The sequence below is a fragment of the Geospiza fortis genome, unplaced genomic scaffold, assembly GCF_000277835.1.
Source record: "Geospiza fortis unplaced genomic scaffold, GeoFor_1.0 scaffold112, whole genome shotgun sequence".
In the NCBI taxonomy this organism is placed as follows: Eukaryota; Metazoa; Chordata; class Aves; order Passeriformes; family Thraupidae; genus Geospiza; species Geospiza fortis.
In genome coordinates this window covers 22,681,737-22,704,666 of record NW_005054298.1, presented here as the reverse complement: position 1 = coordinate 22,704,666, position 22,930 = coordinate 22,681,737, and the positions used below count along the sequence as shown (strand labels likewise).

General features: G+C 36.9%; 1 protein-coding gene across 1 annotated transcript in view; it reads right to left on the bottom strand.

Annotated features, from left to right (window-relative positions):
- The window catches only part of NBEAL1 (neurobeachin like 1), a 79,626-nt gene extending 56,720 nt beyond the window's left edge, over positions 1 to 22,906 (bottom strand). The window contains 5 exon segments of the mRNA XM_031055958.1: positions 312 to 439; positions 630 to 711; positions 1,997 to 2,158; positions 7,385 to 7,476; positions 22,489 to 22,906. Coding sequence (XP_030911818.1) covers positions 312 to 439; positions 630 to 711; positions 1,997 to 2,158; positions 7,385 to 7,476; positions 22,489 to 22,539 — 515 coding nt within the window. The 5' untranslated portion in view covers positions 22,540 to 22,906.
- Positions 22,907 to 22,930: the final 24 nt, after the last annotated feature.

Sequence of the window (22,930 nt, the reverse complement as noted above, 5' to 3'; positions counted from 1 at the left end):
GGTCTGCCCACCACATTCCTTTTTGGCTTCTTTGTTCTACTAGTTTAGAAAAACAGTCAGTTTTTGGAAGGAGAACATAATGTAAGCACCTTCGTGGTAATCAGTTACAACCAATCACCTCTTGATATATCCTCAAATCTAATTTTGCTTTAACTCTAGTATTAAGAGTAAAAAATATAATTTTTGAAAATTATTTGAATCATATCCAGTTTGAGAAAGCATAACATGTTTCTGTGGTGCAATTCTACTGACTGATGGTTAAAGCTCCCATAAACCAGAGTATTTACAATCCTGTGCTAGTCCACACATACCCTGCAATTCGCTGCCTCCAGTTTCGATATGGATCATACAGGCTTTCACAGAAAGCCAATGCATGTCTCACAAATTCTTCTATGGGGGTCTGATCCTCCACTTCTTTTTCTTTTGTTTTGCTTTTTAACTGAGGAGAAAAAGAAAGCTATGGTCAGAAAATTTCCAGAAGTTGAAAATTTATCTTGATCTCCCCCAGAACAGTTCTGAGCCTACAAATTGTTCCCCCCATAACACTACTACTGAAAGAGCAGATCACATAAAAAGCAGCAGGAGGTATCAGATAGCAGAAATACCGACAAGAATAATTAACCACATACCTGTTGAATGTACAACGTAGTCATGGTGATAACATGGTTTATGTATGAACACATCCCAATTTCTTCCACATTAGCCAAATTCCTGCAAAGACAACATAAAAACCACAGATTGTACACAGTGTACCATTTGAAGCTAGTTCAAACAATGTTTGTTTTAGCATTCTGTCTATATTCATACAAAAGGATACCAGCATTTCAAAAATAGTTTCCAAAAGACTGCACATACTTAAATGTTTATTTCTGTCACCATTACAGAGCTCACGAGTTTTCATCTAACAGGAAGAAAGATTCAAGTCACTCTGCTACAGGCCAATTCCATCTGGAATTTGGGGTTTCAGAGGTTAAGCAAATTCCCAGGACACCCTAAATAGAAAGCTCAGAAATGGCATCTGATAACAAAGACAATAACTTCCACTTTACTAGTGCACACGCTTTCTAAAACTTTAGGAAACACATAACCTAGAAACTTTAAATTTCTCTTTAAATTCTCTGGAGCAAAACAAACCCCTAATAAATTATTTTAGAAAATAAAGCAACAACAACAAAGAATTTCTCAGTTTTGAAGTTACAAAGATCAGATACCAAAGTGATGACATAGGAGAACTTTTCAGCAAGTAAAGGTGACACCAGTTTGTAATTCAGAAACACATTGCCACCACCCACTCTGCTTATATTCAATATTCCAGGGTATTTAAACACTGCCAGCTCTTCAAATTGTTTCAGAGGTAAGGTGAGACAAAGTATTCAAAAACGCTGCTTCAAATACTCCTCAGTAAAGGAGATTCTCTATTATATTTTATCCCCTTCCTCTCTCTAACAGCATTTTGCAACAGCAAACTGAAGAAATAGTGAGGAATAGATCCCTAAAAGCAGTTTATTCATTTGTGTCAACAGAGGTTTCAGAAGGAAATCAGCTGCATGAGTAGTGTAATAATAAGTTTCACAAGCTGTTTATGGAATTATAAGCATGTTAAAAATGTGAAACAGTTCTTCCTGTACAATTCTCTTAAGTTATTTCATAGCTAACAGTTGTTAGAGGACACCTTTTCTTTTAAAAGTGTTTCTTATACAAGGTACATCACATCTTGAATTCCTATAGATTTATCTTCTACAGCTACAAAGAATTTAGTGTTTAAACCCCTTCTATTCCTATTGCAAACATTATTGCTAAGATTATTGCATTGCTCCACTCTCTCTCTTTTATTCCCTCTACCTTTATTCTGAAGATTGTGAGAAGTGTTATTTCTCTATCTACTGGAAGGTACCTAATCACATACTATGTGTCATTAAAATCTGTATTTATAGGCTGCATCAAGATTTCTTAACCAAAACAACAGCCTTGCTTAGGTACCAATTAGAACAAATACCTGCAAAGGATGATAAAGAATTTCACAAGTAAAAGTGACAGAGTCTGCTGCTGCTCTTCCAGGCCATCTGACATTTTCTGGACACACTGTAGCAACTGGAGCCTGAGGACCTGAAGAATGTTATCAGGAAGCAGAGATATTCCTGGTGGAATGTCGTCCACCCTAACGAAAAAAGCCAGACACAAAATTGTTCATCATACATGCCACGCTGCCAATCGATTCCCATGCACTCATGTGGTGTTCCAGTGAAGTTCTGTGGGAAAGGTCACCCAGCTGACACATCAAAAACACTTCCTAATGAGCCACAAAGAAATGTCTGGTGGCAATACACCAGTCTGAGCTTTCTTTTCCCCAGAAATGAACTACATTAAAAAAGAAAAAGTGTTAAAATTCATTAAGTGGCTTCCTAAATCTTTGTGGCCTTAATTGCCACAAAGAAATGGCGTGATCTTCATCAGGTAAAAAGGCAGCCCAGGTTCATCCCAGGTGGCCTGGGAAATCCCCAGGGACAGTCACAGTGGAATGAAACATGAGTACAAAACATATTTGGAAGAACATTTTCTACTTTCTACTGAAGATTAAAAGTGTCCAAATAAATGAGATGCCAATTATTGCATTGTTATTGAAGCCCAGTTGGTATTCATCCACAGTGAATATCACGTCGTTCTTACATAAATTTCAAAAAGCCATATAAAATTATCTTTTGCCTATTGTTTTCTGCAAACTAAAACATTTTTAGAAACACACCAATGAGAACCAAGACATGAAGAAAATAATGGGTTTATTTGTGGTTTAATTCTTTTTTCCAGTGATCCAAAACCAAAGAAGAAAATGACCCAGGAAGAACCATAGGGAAACCTATTTCAATAACAGTATAGAAATCTACAGAACTGTAACAACATTTTTTGGGATCAGAATTGTTTATCCACTGTTGCACATGCTAAAAACAGTTAGCCTTTGGCAGCAGCTATTTAGCCTGACCCATCCTCTATGAACTCTATGAAGGAAAAGGAAGACACAGGCAAGGGCCTTAGAGCTGACAAAAGCCTCCAACACAGCCAAAGCCACAGGAAAGTTCCAACAAAAAAATTCAGCAAGCTCAAACCCTCACTAATATGACTGCTGTGTACATTGCATCTATGTGAGAAAAAACACAAAAAAGATGTGTAGAAATGCAGTGACTGACCCCATACAATATGACTCTATTATTTGAGGAAAATGGGGAACAATCCATTGTTTAGCTTCTAATGTTGAAAAGGAAGCCTTTATAGGAGGGAAAATCAGAGGCCCAGTTTAGTAAAACACCTAGACAGGTGTAAATGACAGAGAGCTCCCATATCCTAGAAAACAAATGTTACCTACACTTATACAACTAGCTACTTCATTCCCTTGCCCCTTCACGCAGTTGTGCAATTTGCGTTTCAGATTGTGGAATTCAGAATTTCAAGGGATTCAGAGCATTGTAACACAAACTTTATAGCCAAGGCTCTAAACTGATAGTGACAATAACCACAAAACTGAGAGCAACTGCTTTTTTTCCAACACAAATGCCAAGAAAGAAATTTTAATTTCTGTGATAGCAACTTCATCCCTCAAGATGCTGGCAGATCCACACTCTCTAGAACTACAAGCATGGTTTCTCATAATCTGATAATTCAGATTCTGATAATTCCCTCTCAGTAGTAGGAAAACTGTAATTTTTGACAGCTGAAATCATATTTCCAGAAGTTAATTCCCTAAAATGGCCAACAAGTTTTTTTCAGTAAGATCATGAAATACTTTACAAGAGAGCAAACAGCATACCCTTCATGCCTCACATCCCAAAGAATGTTTTCTTTGCAGTAGCTGCCTGTGTTGCACAACCCATGAGAATTTAGGAGAGATGTGTGAGACCAGTATGAGAAATCCTAACTGGCATCACACAAAATTAATACACTATAGAGTATATAAATAAATGTAAATATTTATAACCAATCAAGCTTGTTTTCACCCCAGACCAAATTACTACTATACCAACAAAAAACCTTAGATTTAAACAAGGATTTAAATTTGTTGACATGTAGTACCAATTTTTCCCAACCAGAGTCATTGTTTAAGTAAGTACTCCAAAAGGAAGGAAAAAAATTAATATAAAATACATACTCTATCAGACATTGTTACTTGACCGCTGGTACTCTACCTCAAAAATATAAGAAAGAACTTGACACATTTGGGATCCTTTTATTTGTAATTTCCTTCATGATGTTAACATGGTTATGCAGCCACACAAACTCTGTCAGGTATCTGGAAGGGAACTGAACCACCTCCACACTGGAGTCACCTATTCCAGCTCAAACATACACTGGGAACTCTCCTCCCCCAGTGGTAAAAACTGCTGTGGAAAACCAGGCTTTACTTTTGAACAATCACCATGCAACCACACAAACCATGTAATCAGCATTCCCACCATGATTTCTGCATCATTTTTATGTGGGTTTGAAGTCAGCAAGTTAATAAAATATGGGTTCTATGGTACTTCGCATGAGCTTCCTTTAAGCTCCTTTGCTCAAGATCATGCAAACCAAAAGCAGAAAAAAAGTATGACAAACACTCTGGAGGCCTTTGTTATTTTTAAAAGTAATGAATCAAATGACAATTCCTCTCCAATAAGGAGAAAAAATCCTCACACCAGCTGGTAGAGATTTTATCCTTTTTATGGTAAATACATATGACATGGATACATGTTTTGAGGGAAATAACAGGTGTGCTAGCCTTTTGTGCTCAATGATCAAACCATTAGCACAGCTATATTCACCTTTCAGCAAAATCATTAATAACATCATCAATGAGCCATTTCATACAGAGGAGAGGCATAAAGATAGGGTAGAACTGAAGCTGTATAAGTCTATAAGCTGCATAACTGTATAAGCTCTACTTATACAGTCAAATCATAGTGGGTACACTCACACACTATATTTAGAGGTTTCCTAATTCTGTACTGCTTAGCATCTTTCACATTTCCAAAGCAGACTTCAGGAAATTAGATATTCTAATTTATAGGAAAAAAACCCCAAACCTTATGAGTTAAACCAGCAAGTGAGAGTGCCAATTGAGAGTCCTTCTTTCAGGAAGGAAAAAACCCCAAACCAAACCCGTAAGATAATCTTCAAATTTCTTAACTGGTATTTTCTTGGATGCTAAAAACCCCCACATATGTTTTAGATTGACACAAAATATCATGCCTGTAATCCAAAAAGTTAGTTGTGTCCAGCAATCTGTACAAGCCTTCTCTCTAAACAGTTTCTCATTATTTCCTGGCATTAGCCCTTCACTACACAAGATCTTGCAGGCATACAGCTGTAAAACACACCAGGATTCATAGACAGAAAAAAAGAAAAGAATATTGGTGCAATCAGTTTCTCATTTTAGCTAGCATCACACTTTTTTAAGACCAACAGACAGATTTAGTTGTCTAATAAGGAATACAGTTAAACAAAAAAAAAAAAAAAAACAAAAAAACAAAAAAAAAAACAAAAAACAAAAAAAAAAAAAAACCACCAAAAAAAAAAAAAACAAAAACAACAACAACAAAAAAAAAGAGTCCACAGGGTCCTGTGGCCCCTGGAGTCACTGGAAATCAGCATCTGGCAGTTCCACACTGACCTACTTTTTTTTTTCATGGGCCCAGTAATACTGTTTACACAATGTAAAGGCCTGCAATACAAATTGGCACAGCCCAAAAAGATGCCACTTTTCACATGCCTGATTATATCACAAATGCATGTATGGGCAGAAACTGCAATTCTTCATTAATTCTAGTATCGGATCGCCATGGGTTTTCTTATCACAGACATAAAAGCACAGGAAGGATCTGCCTTCATCCCTATGTTGTTTTGATGCTTTTTCTTTGCATCTGTTACACAAATGAGCCTAAATCCACATGGTTCTATTCCTCCAGACTAAGTCACTAATCCTGTCATTAAGCTCAGAAAAACACACATTATTTTTACACTCACTAAAGTCACCATTTATCACAATGAAGATGCTGCTACTTCTCTGCAAAGCTTTTATGTTGCTGAAAAAACCCAGCATGAAAACCATGAACATATATACTAAAAAACACTTAAACTCAGAGTACAAATAAATTAAAAAAACTTAAAATCAAAGTACCAAAAGATTTTTCTCTTCCAGCGTTCATATTTCAATGCTAAGTAGTATGTTAAACGTAACCTGTGTCAAAGGACAAACTTTTCACCTTAACTAAACATAGTAAGATGGATTTTTGACACTAGAAAGAAATAAATTTTTAGAAAGAGCACAGAATTACCTTGAAGGTCTTGCTTACTGGTAATTGCACTATATATTTTGCACTCATATAGGCATCATGAGGAAAATTTTAATACAAAAAGCTGGGAAGTCCAGGTTTTATCTGCTGAGATCCAGTTGCAGCATTCTTCCTTCCCTTGTAACAGTTGAGGCTATCACTTGCACTTCAAACAGGATCTGATCCAAAGCCCATTAAAGAATTTCCATTGATTTCAACAGGGCTTGGAATGCAGCCACATGCAAGGAGCACCATTCTGTGCTTTCAAACACCACTGGTGGTATCAGCTATAATACTGACACCAGTTCTCATGAAGTCTGAATCCTTTAACATTTGGTTTTTCTTAAAATCCCTAGTTCATCCAAGCACCTCAAAAGCAAGAGAAAATATCCAATACCTAAGTTTTTACTCCTCATTTTCAAAGTTAGACATGAAAACACAATCATGATAACACAGCATACAAATTTAAAATACTAAATATGAAACTCTGAAATCAGGCTCCAATAGACTCATGATTATAAGTGGGAGCTTTTGGTCAGCAACATGAGGGAAGTCAGCAACACTCCTACCCTGAAGTCTTCATGGCTGCAAGGAAATCAAGCATATCAAGTCTATAAGTGGTGCATACTTTAATTTTTATATGTTTTCAGCTAAGATATCCAAATCTTTCATTGAGAATTTCATTCATCCTTAATCTTAAAGCAAACTCTGAAATAAAATTACAAATTCTTTAACTATATCTCTTCTGTCACTGCTGATGCAGATAGTAAACACTACTTCATATGCAACATTTAATGAACACTTATTCAAAAGAATTATAGGGAATACAAGGAATAACAATTCTATTTCTATGAACAAGAACAAGAAGTACTCATGCCAATTTCCTAATACAATGTAAATACCAGTATTTGCCTAATTTCAGCATTCCCAACCCAACTTGACCTTCGAATGAATGGGAGTGCCACTTGACAACTAGAAAACTTGCTTTTGTTTAAAGGCAGCACTGCCATTGAAGAGGATTGGGCTCTCAGCCAGGTCTGTTTCAGGTATCAGGGAAAGATAAACAGGTCTGTAATTCTACATACCTTGTTGGCAGCTTCTCAAAGTCCACATCCAGAAACTGTTCATAGCTAGACACAAAACTATCCAACCAGAGCTTCAGGTAATCTGGATCTTTCTGCAAAAAGAAAGGGAACATTAGGCAATACTGCACTCAAGGCCTTCTATCAACAACTCTGTAATACTGCCTCAAATAAAAAGTTTCTATTTAATGCATTTCAATTGGGAGAAAGGAAGGAATACACATTTTTTAATCAAAAGAAAAAACAACCACCGGTGTACTTTGAAATTTTCAGTCACATTGTGCTGATGGGACATTTTTGCACTATTCATTAATTTATGTGTCTCCTATTCTTGGCACCAGTGTCAACCAAAGCATTCTAGCTTTTCCCCTCATAAACAAATCTTATTCTCCAGAGTCATCCATACCAGCTTTACAAACTTACTAAAATGTGTTCTATTCTTGATACCATAGATCTAGTACACAACTCTCCTTATGGCTCATAAAATTAAATAAGAGCCCTAACAGCAGTCCTAGTCACAAAATAATTTCCTTTTTGCTTCACTCATTGGTCAATATGGCAGATAACGGCAGATTAGAGACAGATGGTGTTCAGAAAAAACAATGTAGAAACTATGACTTGCATATTAGATAGCTATTAACAGATTAAAATTATATTTAAGCTTCCTAGTTGTTCCTAGTAGTGTGCAAAGACTGTGTTTGTGACCAGCAGTCCCTTGGGGCTAGACAGTGCCCCAGGAACTAGGACAGATCCTAGACCACTGCAAACCACACAGGGAAATGCTGTCAAAATATGCATTTGAGGTAGTCTTACTTTAGAAGTCATGCTGCTTAATTTTCAAAAACAAGCTGCCAGCCCATAGCTCACATATTCCTTTGCCAGGACTGTGCAGTCTTGTTCATTAACACACATGCACATGGTTCCATTCCACACCACAAGTAACTTTCAAAACAGTTTTAAAATTTTTGCCTGAACTATTAGAGATTACAAATGATTTCTGAATCCATTCCATAATTTATAACATTTTGTAGAAGTTGAAAACATTTTTCTTTATCCTTTTCCCTCTTCTGTATCTCTTCCCTTTTGTTTGTTGCCTTTATACTACCACCGATGTTCCCAAATAAGAGAATCTTTCCCTGTAGAGTTAAGATTGAAGAGCAAACTGTGAATATCTCTAACAAACACACTCTTCTGCAGCAACGTCAGTGTAAAAGAAAGCCACCAAGAAAGACTGACAGAATCCTATTAGTGTATAATAGCTACCTATGAAAGAGCCCTCCACGAGGGAAAGAAATCAAACAAACTCTAAAAAAACCACGCAAACAAAACAAAACAACCTCAGAATAAAATAAACACATAAATCCAGAACCTCAAGTGGTGCAAAGCTCTTCCCAGAGCATCTTTCCACAGCACATACAGGAATTACAAAGCATGGAAACCCCCTTCTCATTCTAAACCTTTACCCTTCTCTGCGTCCCCAAAAACCATCCTCAACTCGAGCAAGAAATGTCACAAACATCCAGACACAATTTACTTCACTATCACTATTAATTATATATAAAATGTGTTCAGGTACTGTGACAACAGGTACCAAATAAAACTCTCAGCTAGATAGATATCTGATTATTCGTTTCCGCTGACTTTACAGCATTTTCTTATTCACTTTTCCCAATTGTCTTACTTCCCCTTCTTCTGCTTAATTCCTCATCTCTCCCTCTTTCATAATCTTTCTTATCCTCATCTCTGCTTTTATTCACTTTTCAATTATTTAAGTAATCACTCCTTTTCTTTTTCTGTTAAAAATTTGTCAAAACAGCATTATGTTCTGAAAGTGGAATGTAGCCTTGTTCTGATGTTTAATATGCACTGAACTACCAAATGGTTAACTAATCTTAAACACACCTACCAAGTGTCCTCAACATGGAATTGCAAAACACAGAATGAACGAAGCAGTTGAGATAAAGAATAATTTCAAGGTTTCCAAGCTACTGCTTTAAGCTACAGAGTTTGTTGGATAATCACAAGTAGGTGAGCACAGAATACACATTTCTCAGGTTCAGACATCAAACATACTGAAAGTCAACCCAAAAGTCAGACAAGAAATAAGACTTGCCTAAAAGAATGATTTAGAAATAGTAGAAGACACTGTCTTCAGAGAACCCAGCTTTTCAAAAATGTTCACATGTTTAAAGCTTTAACTTTCTTGCATTTCACAGAAAGTAATTTTAGCTGCAAGCAAACTATTTCACAGGATCATAAAGACAAGGGAAACCAGGATATCATTTTAGTAATTACAATAGAGCTCAGGCTACAAAAGACACAGCAACTACAGGGAAGTAATGAACAGAAATATTGCCATGTCCATGTGTCCATGCCTCTGATGAAAATGGCCATATACACGTGCAAAAACTGAACTTAAAAGAGACTTTTTCCCTGTTGAACAAACTGCTTCTTCGTTGGCATGTGAAGCTTCTCCTCGAAATCCAACAAGAAATACTAGATTGATTCTATTCATGTTCCCAAACTAAAATTGTTTGTTGACACAGCTCAGGCTCATTCCTACTTGCTAACAGTAAACTTGTGAAAAAAACCTGTTTTTATTGGTTACCATGAAAGATGATGTGCAAATAACAACATTATCTGACTTAAAATTGCTTTAACAAAACTCAAGGATGAGAAAAGGGGAAGGGTAGGGCAAAAGACAAAGTTATATTAAATGCCTGCCTGCTCCTTTTTAATGATGAGTTTCAAGCTTCTTTATCTTTGAACTCCAATGCCTTTGCAAAGCTATCAATACAGACTGGGAATAAGAGAACACTGGCAGACAAAATTTGCAAGAAATAGCACTTACACAGATAGTAAGAGTAGACCACATATTATGAAACAGCCAGAAGTTTTTGCCTACCTATAGAGCACAGCCTGCTCAATTTGCTTTGCCACTAGAACTCTTCCTGCTCCTGGTAAAAACCAAGAACTGCTGTACTGTTTGATTATTCCCTGCAGCACACAATTCAACCCAACTCCCTTCATCTCAATCCCCTGCCAGTCAATTAATAATGTAATATTCGAAGTTATTAAAATAATCAGACTTTATATCAAAATACCAGGTAGCACTACTGGTATGTGCCAGTAGAAAACAGTTTATGCAACAGTTGACTCAGAGTCAAATCTAGAGATTTCAATCCAAGCAACATCACTAACTCAAAACCACTTGGAAAATTATTTTTTTTTAAATCATGAAGGCAAAAAAGTAAACAAGATCACTTAGCAACATGAGAAACACCAAGAAATAGATCTCCATTATACACCAGCTAACAGAGGCATGCCTCCTTTCCAGAAATGAACAAAAATGAAGACTTGTGAAGCAGAAGTTCATTCCAGGAAAAAGTGACAAAATATTTAGCAAATGGGCTACAATTAAAATATTTCATGTAAGTGATGTCAATAACGTTAGAAACAGAAGCTATAAACAGCTTTCAAACTTCAAATCTGGCCCAGGTTCTCTTTTTTCTTTATTAGCAGCAATCATTCCAGATCCTAGGCACCAGTCTCCTGTTGAAAGCTCCAACAAAATCTAGATTTTACTGAAGAAGTTTTAGGAAAGGAAACTGAAAATGGTAAGTGTTACCCTTAGCAAAGTTTATATAAATGTCCTAAAACACAGCTAAATACATACAGCCTTTCTGAAGACCTGCCTATGTGAATCAGATGCATCTTAGATTCTTCCAAACCAAAGGCATCATAGTTTAGGAGAAACAGTGTCTTTTTACAGTGGTTTAATAATTCAAGTTCATAATAAAACCAGGCAGTAATAACAGGTATCAGCTGTTTTGTTTACACTGTGATTTTATGTATAATGCAATTATCCTACCCAGCATCTTTACCTTGAACTGAACTTTTTCTTGAGGTCAGCTTGTCCCACTTAATCTAGAGTTTAAATTTGGTGGAATGAAAAATGAAGAAGTATGTATTTCTGTTAAGTCCTCCCTCCCACTCACCTTTTCAACAATCCTCCACTGTCCCACAACAGAAGTGGTAAACCATATTAACAGCAGAACACAAATTCACCTTAATTTAACATTAATACATTTGCATTCTTCAATGCCACATCAACTTTCCAAGACAGTACATGTTGCAATATGACAAATATCTGTGTTATTAGGTGTCAGAAGAGAGCATCCCACGGGATCCACAATGCTACTGAGGGCAACAAATCACTGAACTGCAACCTCAGCTCCATCTGATTCACTGTAAATTGTGAGCTACTACATCACATCTGTGAGCTACTACATTACATCTGTGGTCCTCCTAAGGAAGCAGCAGAACACCAGAATAAAGCATCATAAATACTCAGAAGCCTTGCAAGCAGCAGAAGCAGCAAAAACTATGGAATGTATTTCCCCTCTTTGAAAATCACCCCTTTGTTATTATTCTGCAGACAGGTAGCTGGAGGCTGTATGTCAGAAAACAGCCCCAAATTGTTTTCTGTGGTGCTGGCTGAAGATGCACTTGGAGAGCACAGTTTATAAAGCAATGTATGCTTTGGTAATACACCATAAGGATAAACTGTGATAAACCAATGTGAGGATTGGTATTCTTTTCCAGCCCCACCACACACATTCCACACACATCCTGTTAGATCAGCAAGAAATCAAGAAGGACATTTTTGATTGGTGCAGAAGCAATAAAAGCAGGAGGAAGCTTCTAAGAGGTAATAAAATGCCTTTCACCAGTTTCAACTTTTCAATTACCACAAGATAAGAAATGCTGTTTTCTGAAACCTTAAAGCCTTATAGGTTACAAGCCTAAGCTTTTCATTTATTTACCTGAAACCTGCCTGGCTTTTCTGCAGGCCAAATTGATGTAATTTATTTGAATAATAATTCACATACAGAAACTGCATGCCTTAAAACTTCTGGAAGATAATTTCCCCACGGCTTGAACTCCAAGAAGGTAAAATAGAACTCAAGTCAGCCATTTCTAGAGTTTTAACAAGGCTACCTTAAAGGTGTCATTGTAACAAAAGTCTATGAAAAAACACTGAAAAACAAAATGAAGAGCCCAGGAATATAAAAGTTCTTTTGTTAATAGCCACAAGTTTGCAGAGGCTCAGCTTAGGCTTCTGAGCTCAGCCCATTGCAATGAATGCCTTTGAAAGGCTCTAGCAGTCACCTACCTGCACTAATGAAAAATAAGTCCTTTGTGCCTATTAAATCAAATGTAGCTCAGAGCAGCTGAAAGTGAAAGTACTTCCTTGTTCCTTCCCTCTCCTTCCCTAAATACCTCTGGTTTTCATTAAAAACCGAACAAATAACCCAACCCAGCACAATGACACACCATCCTTCAGGCCTTCATTTCCCAAGATCCTCTCAGCACAATAAGAGCTGCTACAGCTCTTTACACTTTAAAAAAAAACCACTGCCAGGCCTGAGCAGCAGAGTGTTTCTAACAGGTACTGAAAATAACCTCAAAAACCACTCCATAACACACTAAACCCATTTCCTATGAAACAGCCAGAGGAGGGTTAGGTTGGTTTTTTTTTTTTTTCTTTTCCAAAATAGTTAGTACAATGCTAGAAAGAAAAAAACATTTGCTAAATAAACCCATTGTACTGGTCCCCAGTATGCACTGCAATACTGTGACTAAATTCTGCCAACTAATTACCAAGATTCCCATGGAGTGTTAACACTTGCAATTTGGATGTATAAACTCTAGAAAGGCTGTTCTTACACACGGTGTTCTTCACCTTCAGCACTGAATCATGTTCAGGCAAAGCCCATAGCCCAGTGGGGATGTACTCTGATGCCCTTCAGACAGACAGGACTTTCTCTAAGGCAATGAAGTGAAAAGAAACCACAGCCAAAATCTACACTAGCTTGGGAGAGGATCTTGTCTGAGATACACTGAATTGTCTGGAAATTACCTTTTCTAGTCTCTATGAAAATTGACTAAATGAATGACAAAAATATTCTAACATGCTCTTATTCTTCAATCTATGCAAGAAGGTCACAATAAGTGTTCGAATCACTGTAACATTTTTTATATCCATTAAGAAGCCAGGTAGTACAAGTCTTACAGCTAGCTCTCAGTTAAATGAAAACATTTTACACAAAACTGGCACTGAAGTCCTCCCAACCTGAAGTCTTCAGCCCTGTGCCTGTACAAGTACATTCACCCAAGGTTTCAAACCAACACTGTTTATGTATTTATATGAAGGGTTTATTTTAGATTTAGTAGTAACTTCCATTTTACTAAGGCTTCAGGCAAAGAACTGGAAGGGCAAAGCTCAGTATAATTTTACAGATATGTTCAGGAAGTATTAGTTGCTAAAACAAAAGCTGGATCCACCCGAGGCTCTTGGCAGGGTCACATTCCATGCTCTAAAGGCAAAAATTCCCTGCAGGGCAGTTCAGAGTCCAGCTATCAGACAAGCCCGACTTGTTGGACAAGGCAGTTGTTTGAAGTCGTTAAATTTAACATGCAGCCATCAAACAGCCAGCCGGGTCTGACTCCTGTGCTAGCTCTCAGTCAACCTTCAAAGTGGATTTCAGCTTAGAAGCACAACCATAAAATCTCACTGGCACTGGCATTATCATAAGTAATCCCCATCCCCAAGCATTTTATTTAAAGTAAGAACAATCCTTTGGTGTCAAGATTGAATTAGACTTACAAAATGTAACATTAGGAAACTAAACATGAAACATTGCCTGTAGATCACTGGTGAGTTTACTCATCTTTAAATTAATTGAAGTAGTCTGCATAATGCAGAATTGCAGAATACTTCTCAACACTGTTTGAAATAAACTATTCATTTGGGAATTAGAAGATTTGTGTTAAGGGAGCCCTTTCCTCTTCATGTTTTCATACATAAAAGGCTACATTTCCAGCATGAGAACTCCTAGAAGCCTTTACTCTGCAATATGACACAGTGCCTATGCTTTTTGTGAACCTTTCATATAAAATGTCAAAATAAAACCTGAAAAGCTTTGTTATAGCAGCAACACCACAGACAGAATTAGTAAAAAACTTCAGGATAAACCATTGTAAATTGGCATAACTGCCTTGCTAAATTCAATCAATCAATTCTAATTGACTGGGGAATCACCTTTGGGCTCAATTTTCCATTATAATCAAAATACTGTTTTTTGAATCAGTGGATCCAAAAGAAGAAAAGTTCCTGGCAAGCAACTATAAATTTCCGTTTTCAACATCCACACAAGCATTCTGTTTCATTTCCAGAATTAAAAGCAAAAAGGGATGGACTGGTGATGCTTTGTTTTATAAATGGAAGCTGCAGTGAATCATGATAGAAACAACTATTTTGGGACAAGTTAGAAGTTCTCTTTAGAATAGGGATTTATACCAAAATAAGCCTATAGCTGTCAATCATGATAAAATTTAGCTCAGGTTTAGTATTTTTCTTCTCTTCTCAACTTTAGGTCAAGTTTAGTATTTTTCTTCTCTTCTCAAAACAAAAAATATTTTTAATCTTCTAGTATTGCCTTAAAGACAATCCAAGTAATTTATTCATTTTCCTTTTTACTTCAGATCTCCAACAAAACTGGAAAAACAAAATGAAAGAATTTTTTTACTAAAATAGAAGTAAAGCCTCTACTTTTCTTTCTCTTGCCAATTTTATTACTGCTGTTGTTTTTGAATGATGATACAATTACAACCTTGTAGCTTGAAACTGGCATGTGTCTGATGCCATCCATAGGATGAATCCAATTAATGTGAATTCAGATTTTAATGTCTTCACATTTGACAGAAAGCACCACCAGGCAAGCCCCATGTACAAGTTGGTATACCCTATTTCAGCCTTTTGGAGTCCAACACACAGAATACTTATCAGGAACTTACCATACTGTAACATATTTCATTCTATTAACATTCAATTTTCCCACCAAATTTGGCATTGTGAACCAACTGGAAGCTGTATTTTAAGGGGAACAAGAAGCATCCTAAATAACTCAAAGATAACTGAAATAACATGATGCCAAAAGTCTACAGTGTCAAGATTAGCCTAAATTTAATGAAAATTCAAACTATACCTTACACAAGACTTGAACTCTTAACTGCTTATAAACTCCAAATTTTGCCATTATATGACATGAGAAAAAGGCTGAATTTTAGCACCAACACACACAAAGTCAGCTTTTGCCCCACTGAGTTTCTAACTTTCAATATAGTGCAAGAGAATACAAGTTTATCACAGAAAGGAAGCAGGATGGTGCTACAACAGTAAAAGATCAGCCTATTTCACCATATCAACAGCTAAATATTGGCTTGCTATGTCTTCCAGCAGATAAGGCTGAGAACTGGAATACAGCTTAGCAAAAATAAGTCTTTGTTTCAAAGACAAAAGTATTTGTTTCAACGTGTCAAGTGATTATACCAAATTAAACTAAAACCAATTTCTGTATCATTAGCTATGTATTTAACTATTTGGTTTTGCCTCCTCAGTCTCACCTGGCCTTACTTAGCATACTGAAGCTGAACTATACACTGAAGGTATAATTTATGTATAGACTGAAGGAGTACCATTTAAAATCCCCAAATTCACTTTTCAAAAGCACACTTAAAAAAACTCCTCAAGAACTACAGCATAGCAGAATATGGGTTACTTGCCCAAATGCTGTTTGGCATCCACTGCACTTCTGCTGGTTCAGTTTTAAATGACCAGCACAATTAACCAGAGCCAGAGATCTGTAAATAACACACTTGTTTTCTATACCCTGCCTTACCCCCAAGAGCTTTACCCACTCACTATGTATTTAATATCACTTATTCCCATTGCTTACTAAAGGCAAATGTAATCCTCAATCATAAATTGGATTATGCTTTAAATATCAGAGAATGCATCAACACACACAAACATCTTATCAGCAGAGAGAACTCACAGCTAATGTTCAGATTTGCAGATACTTGGAGAAGCCTGAGATACCAAACTTGAGACAGGGTTTATGAGGAGAATAATCAAATACAGTTTTCATTTCTTGGTGCTCCCTGTCATATCTCCCATTGTCCTCCACTGCAGCCTCCCATTTAGTAGAAGATAAATTGGAAAAGTTAGACTTGAGCAAATTAGTGGGTTTTTATAAGAAAAAAGGGGCTTATTGGTACTGTTGAGATGTGCATGTTTTGATATTTGTTCCCATATTCACATATAATTCTTTCAGCAAGAAAAGCTCAGTAATTAGAGAAGCTCTTCTCTCTCCTATAGCAGCTGTTTAACCTTTCTGAAGCCTGTAAATATTTTAACAGTGTCTACTGACAACATTTGGATTCAGGCCTCGAGCTCCAATGCTGTTCAATGGGCAGCTAGCAAGCCTTTCTCTCATTTCAGAATCAGCACAAACATACTGCATATTTGAGTTGATTTGGCAATATTCTCTTACCAGGACACACGTCATCCCCAGACCTGCCCAGCTGACCAAGTTAAAAGAGCTGTAACTCAGACACACACAACAATGCAGGGTTTGTTAATTTCTCTCTATATTAGAGCATCAACACACACAGAACCAGAAGCCTGTGCTCATAGCTTTGTGATATATCGTTCCATTTAAGAGACACTCAATTCTTTCACATCAGTAAAAGCTTGATCTGAATTAATATTTGTTGGCATGTTCAGAACTGGATGTTTTTTACTGGTTCTGTAAAGTGCTGATCCACAAACCCATAGACACACGGAAATTCTAACCTCATGTTGGACTCCACTAAAACCCTGAATCTTACATCAAGAACATCAACAAACCTGAGACTCTACTTTGTCCAGCAGTAGCAGCTACATATATGTACTGCTACTTGTATGATAGAATGAGCAACAATAATTTGTTCCCAGCTTGTAAAATGTTACGGGTTTCTTACATCTTTGCCTGTTTAGATTTATCTGCTGCGTCACTGCAACCTGAAATCTGCATTCTCTGTGTCAGTCTCTGTTCTGTGTCTGAACAACTACCAGCACAAGGTCACCCGGGCCCTTAATTAAGGAAGGAAACAGCCACTCCAGAGACTGATGGCTCATATACTGATGTCAGCTATTTATATGAGAAGTTCTATATTTGTCAATACCAGAATTATGTTAGTTCTTGGACTAGGAGACAGCTCTTTAAATAGCAGTTAATTCAGAATTAGACCAACTGTTGTTAATTCAGAAGACCAACTGTTATCTCTATCCATTCTTAGTTCAGCCTCTTGAATAGAGACAAAGATATTTTTGTCACCACATGGCCACAAGTGACTTGTGATATGTTCTTCTACAAGTTACAGTCCCTAGGAACAAAGAAATTTACTTACAACAATCTACAGAAAAGATATCTTACACAGCAATTCCTTATAAGACTTCACTAGTTTCAGCAGAGGCATGAATTCACATGACAGTGAATTACTAAAAACTACTTTTACTGAGCACTTGGTTTGCTCAAATTCATCTAAGTGTAAGCTGAATAATTCTTTATCAAATCTAACAAAGGCAACATATAGCAATGTGATCTGTATCACTGACAAGTCAGCAACTGCACAAGAAGGAAGAAAAGGGCAAGCCAAGCCAGGATGAGATCACATTTGGGATGCCATGGCCAGTGCTTCACACAGGGCTTACAATTCAATGTCAATGATTATTATATTCTTGTTGAATTACATGCTTCTCAACACAGCAAAGCACAATTTGGCTAAAGGCACATTTCTTTGAGAAACAATGTTACAATATTAAATGAGAAGATATTTATAATATATAGATATCCCTCACTGTGACAGAGATAAAACTACAATTGTAGTGTATTATCCCAATACAATCAGATTTTGTAAAACAAATGAGAGGTGCAGCACAAGGTAAGAAAGCACATTTGAGATAACAGCTCATGCACAGGTCTGCTGCTCTTAACACAGCAAGGGATGTGACTGTCTCAGCTCTCTGCATTAGTAAAGACCAGATCATTATGATCAGCTAACACAACCAGTCCTGACTGTATCAATGACACCAAGGCTGAACATTCCCTCTTTAAAATGAGAAGCACAGACTCCAAACTCAATGATTTCAAGGGAAAGCTCTGAGTGAAGAACATTCACAGCTTTCCCTTGAAATCATTGTGTCATCTCACAGGAAAAGGCAGTGTTTAAATGAAATCAGGTCTATATTGAAGACAAGAGTGTAAGAAAAAGCTCAGAACCATTGTGGTATCATGAAAACTGATGTGAATATGGCAGTTAAGCGCTTGCATTAATGCCTTTGAAATCCCTTTTGAAGGCAATTAAGATCTCTTATTTTCACAGATTAGAAAAAATCTCCATATAAAAGGTTATCTGAACAAAATCCAAAATACCAGAAATCCTGACATGCTTTATGTCTAAGAGTCTGAAATACCTAACAGAACAACTGGAGATGAACTACATATACTTAAAGTCTTACAGATAGGACAAAGACTGAATCTCTTTAATTTGAATCCGCAGCAAAAGCTACTTCAGAGTATAAAGAAACAGAAATAAATTTTCTATACTGATATAAAATTAATATCTAATAAAAGGTTAGTCAACCAATATTACAATAGTAATAGCAATATTACCATAGTAATATTGCAGCCATGACAGTCTAATGTTACAATACAAAATTGGTATTCTAATATCTGTCACATAAACCCAAAGAAGTCACAGACACACATGGAAGTATGTCCTTTTCTTCTACCTCATGGAGCTCTACTCCTGCTGTACACTTACATTAGTAAAGCATTTTCAGCTATCTGCTCCATATGCACTTATATAAGGACTGTTCCATGCTCCTCTGTAGGTTATTGAAGGCTTTTAACTATCAATCAACTGGAAAAAAATGTTGCTATTTTACACAATTCAATTATCTTAAAATGCTCATTCAAACATCTGGATGAGAAGACAGCAGTTTACATTCATATCAATATTTGAATAAAGGCATTGTACATTAACAGTTCACTGAACAGAAAAACATCCCCGAACCACTAAAATAATTTGAAACTGAAAATCATCAGGAAGTTACATCCTTAACAAGGCATTCTATGCGGAAACTTTAACATTAACAAATTGAAAAAAAGAAAGGAAAAAACCAAAACCAACAAAATACTCAAGACAAAAACAGATTTAGGCTGTGAATAATACAACATGGTAACAACCCCAGCGACTCAAATCTAAATTTTACTAAATCTAAAGAAGTTTTAAACTGCTTCCATGCAACATCAGAAGCATTGTAAATCAAATGTGGCTACTACTTTAATCTGTAACAGCAGACAGCAATCTGTAGCTTTTAGGGAAACAGAAAGAGAAAAAAAAATCCAAAACCAAATCTCACCCTTAGATTAGAAACTGCCAGATGAAAACAACTGAATACCAACTAAAACCAAACTCTTGCAGACACCCAAACATTATCTTAAAAAAAAATTAAAAATTTTAAAATTTTAAAAAATTTTAAAAACCACAAACAAAAAAAAAAAACAGAAAAATTAAACCATCTCATACATGGCGTCTTCCAAAGACTGCTCCTGCAAAGGCCCTGATTAATGCTGCTATCTGCCCGTATCTCCAATTCCTCAACTGCACAAGAAGCAATGAAAATGGAGAAATGCCTTCCTAGTGTTACTTTGCACAAGTTGCAACTGACACCTGATGCTGCCAGAGATGTCAAGGGATCACAAAGAACAAAAGTCACGACCCAGGATAGATGGTAAGATGGTAACACAGCATTATGTAGCACTTGAAAGCTGTGAAAAGCCTTGCTGCTTTAGGAGAGGGTGCTGTATTTAAAAGATTATCACGAAAGACCCGATTATCAAAAGACAAGACCATTAGCAACAGTCGGAAGCATCACAAAGGAGTAGCTTGGATTTCACTGTTTCTGTAGCTAACAAGCAAAAGCTAAAGCCACATATTTGGAATTTGTGGTACAATAAATAGGAATTTATTGTGCCTTACTCAACTGTCACTCTCCAGCCATTTTCCAGTTTGAAGAATTTGCCTAGCTTTATTTCCCAGGATGTCATCCAGGGACAATCACTGCAGTGCAACATACTACACTTCACTGGGCAGGTATAAACACTTCACTCCCAGCTATAAACAACTTTTCTCTAAACCACTATATCCTATCACTGGTAATTATTGCTACACCTTCCCATTCTGCTAGATGCTCTGAGAAGAACAAGCACGATATACAGTTGTTTCCAAGTGGACTGAATAAACTAATTTACTTTAAGGCCTCCCACATTTTACATCCCAAGATGGAGACATAACTTTTTCATCTGCTTTTAACTTCACCAAGCTTAATACTCTAATTCTGGATCCATGCCTCAAGCAGAATAAGATATCATTTTAACCTGAACCAGTTGAGAGATAAGGAAAAAACCACTATTTTGTGCCTAACACTTCTTGAAAAAGTGAAGACTCCCTTTTTTGATCACTTCAATTGCCATCATATGTTGAAGACACTCCATTTTATTTTTAAAATACATGTTTTGTTACTTAGGAACAAGCCCTTATCAACAAACAAATTCATTTAATCATGCCCTTAATATATGGGTCTGAAAGAAAAAAGGCCAAAAAAAGTCACTGATAGCTAATGAGGAGACTGAACATAGGAAAAGATTATTTATTTCAAACAGCCCATCCTCTGCCACCTGAGATCTGAGTAGACTGTGGGCATATCATTCCCATAAAGAAACTGAACATCCCCTAAGTGATCTAAACTACACATTTTAAACAGCACTCCTTCATGCAAACTTCCTGCTATGAACAACATGGAGATGGATAGCACACAATCTGAACGAAAGGTTCCAGCAAAGGGGAGCAGGTCCAAGACAGAAGAATATTTTAAACAACAAGGGAGGAAAGAGCCAAAGAACAGCCAATCAAAGAAATTCAGAACTTGGCTCATCTCTGCTGCCTTAGTGTCTCCCAAAGCTGAGTCAAGTCTGGATTCTCTGAGTGTATTCCAAGTGCATTTGTTCCTCTCACATCGATGAAGTCACTAGCAAAACATCCATCTTCTCCAGTGCTACTCCACTTCCTACTGCCGTTATCATTACTACAGTGGTTTAAAAGGCAAAGGTTCAACCCAGCAGATCACCCACACGGGGAGCACTAAGAACTGGTACCATGCTGTTATGCTTGCACTAGGTTTAACAACACGTAGAGGATTAACGGCGTACAAAAATTAGGAAACAATACAATTAAGACAAGTACTTTGTGCACTCGTGTTAAATGGTCTGTACATCTCACATTCTCTAGAAATGAGGTGGGAAGAACAAGGGAAGGACTGTTCTACTCTTAATGTCCTACTGGAATGGAGACTTAAAGAAACCGAAATACAAACGAAGCATGAGACTGCAAAAACGCAAAACAAAACCAGAGAATAAGGCCATCAAAAGCTACCCTTGCCACTGAGCCCCTGTATGACAGTAGATCAGTCCTTTCCTCCACCTTTACAGCTGTTTTTTGTATGCTACTTATTTTACAGCTACCTATTCCGATAATCTGCAATCCAATTTCTCTACATACTCGGCACAACCGGCAGCAATTAGGATATGTGCTTTCAACACATTAGTTGCTTTACACTATAAAATGCAAATGGAGGCAGGACAGCACTTCTGCATTATTTCTGCCAGGTGAAGGAAATTCATTACTAACGGAGTATTGCAGATATTATGGCAATAGCCAGCAAAAGCAGACTCTGAAGCAACTTAATAAATCTGCTCTTTGGGAAGGATTTTGCTAAAAACGTTTAAATAAAACTGAAGATGTTCAGAAATCAGTAAGTAAAAAGCTAAACACTAGGCAGCACTGAATTAAATTAATACAGTACAACTTAATTGCTACAAAATGAAGATTTATGTAAACGTGTGCATTCACATAGTTAAAATATATAGCTACAATAACTGCTTAAACTGACCCACAAACACTGCAATTCTCAAACATAAAAAAGACCAACTTGAACAGCAAACCATGGGATGAGGCTGTAAATAGTCTAAGAAGTGCAATTACATCCTTTCAGAGGCTAATCGTGTCTATGCAATTTCCAAGAAAAAAGATGTTACAATTTAAATACCTGACTACCAAACAAGAGAGGATATAAGCAAACAAACACAAATATTTACCTTATTGCAGTAAAGCATCCAAAGCTCATACAGTCTCTCTCGGGATGCCATTCCTCCCCTTCCTCTTCCCGTCGATCCCAGCTACTTTTCCCTTCAAGATCCTACCATGCTGAGCTCCCAGATGCTTTTTCCACAGTTTTGCTTTATTATTAGTTATATCATAACCCGAGAAGAAGGCAAGTAACAGAGTCTCAGTCTCTCCTTTTCGAGGAAACAACGAGGTGCAACACAAGTAACTGCAGACAAGTGTCAAGCATGTCCGTTCTTCGCCAGCGTCGCTTCGGTTTTAATCTCTGAAAGTGAAAACATACGCTTCAGGCCTTTGGTGGAGGGAGGAAAACAAATCCGCACTTAAAGCCCACAGACAACCTGGGGATTGGGGCGGCGGCAGGTCGCACCGCTTTGCTCTCTGTCACTATTGCCGGTGACGGAGAGCTCTGCC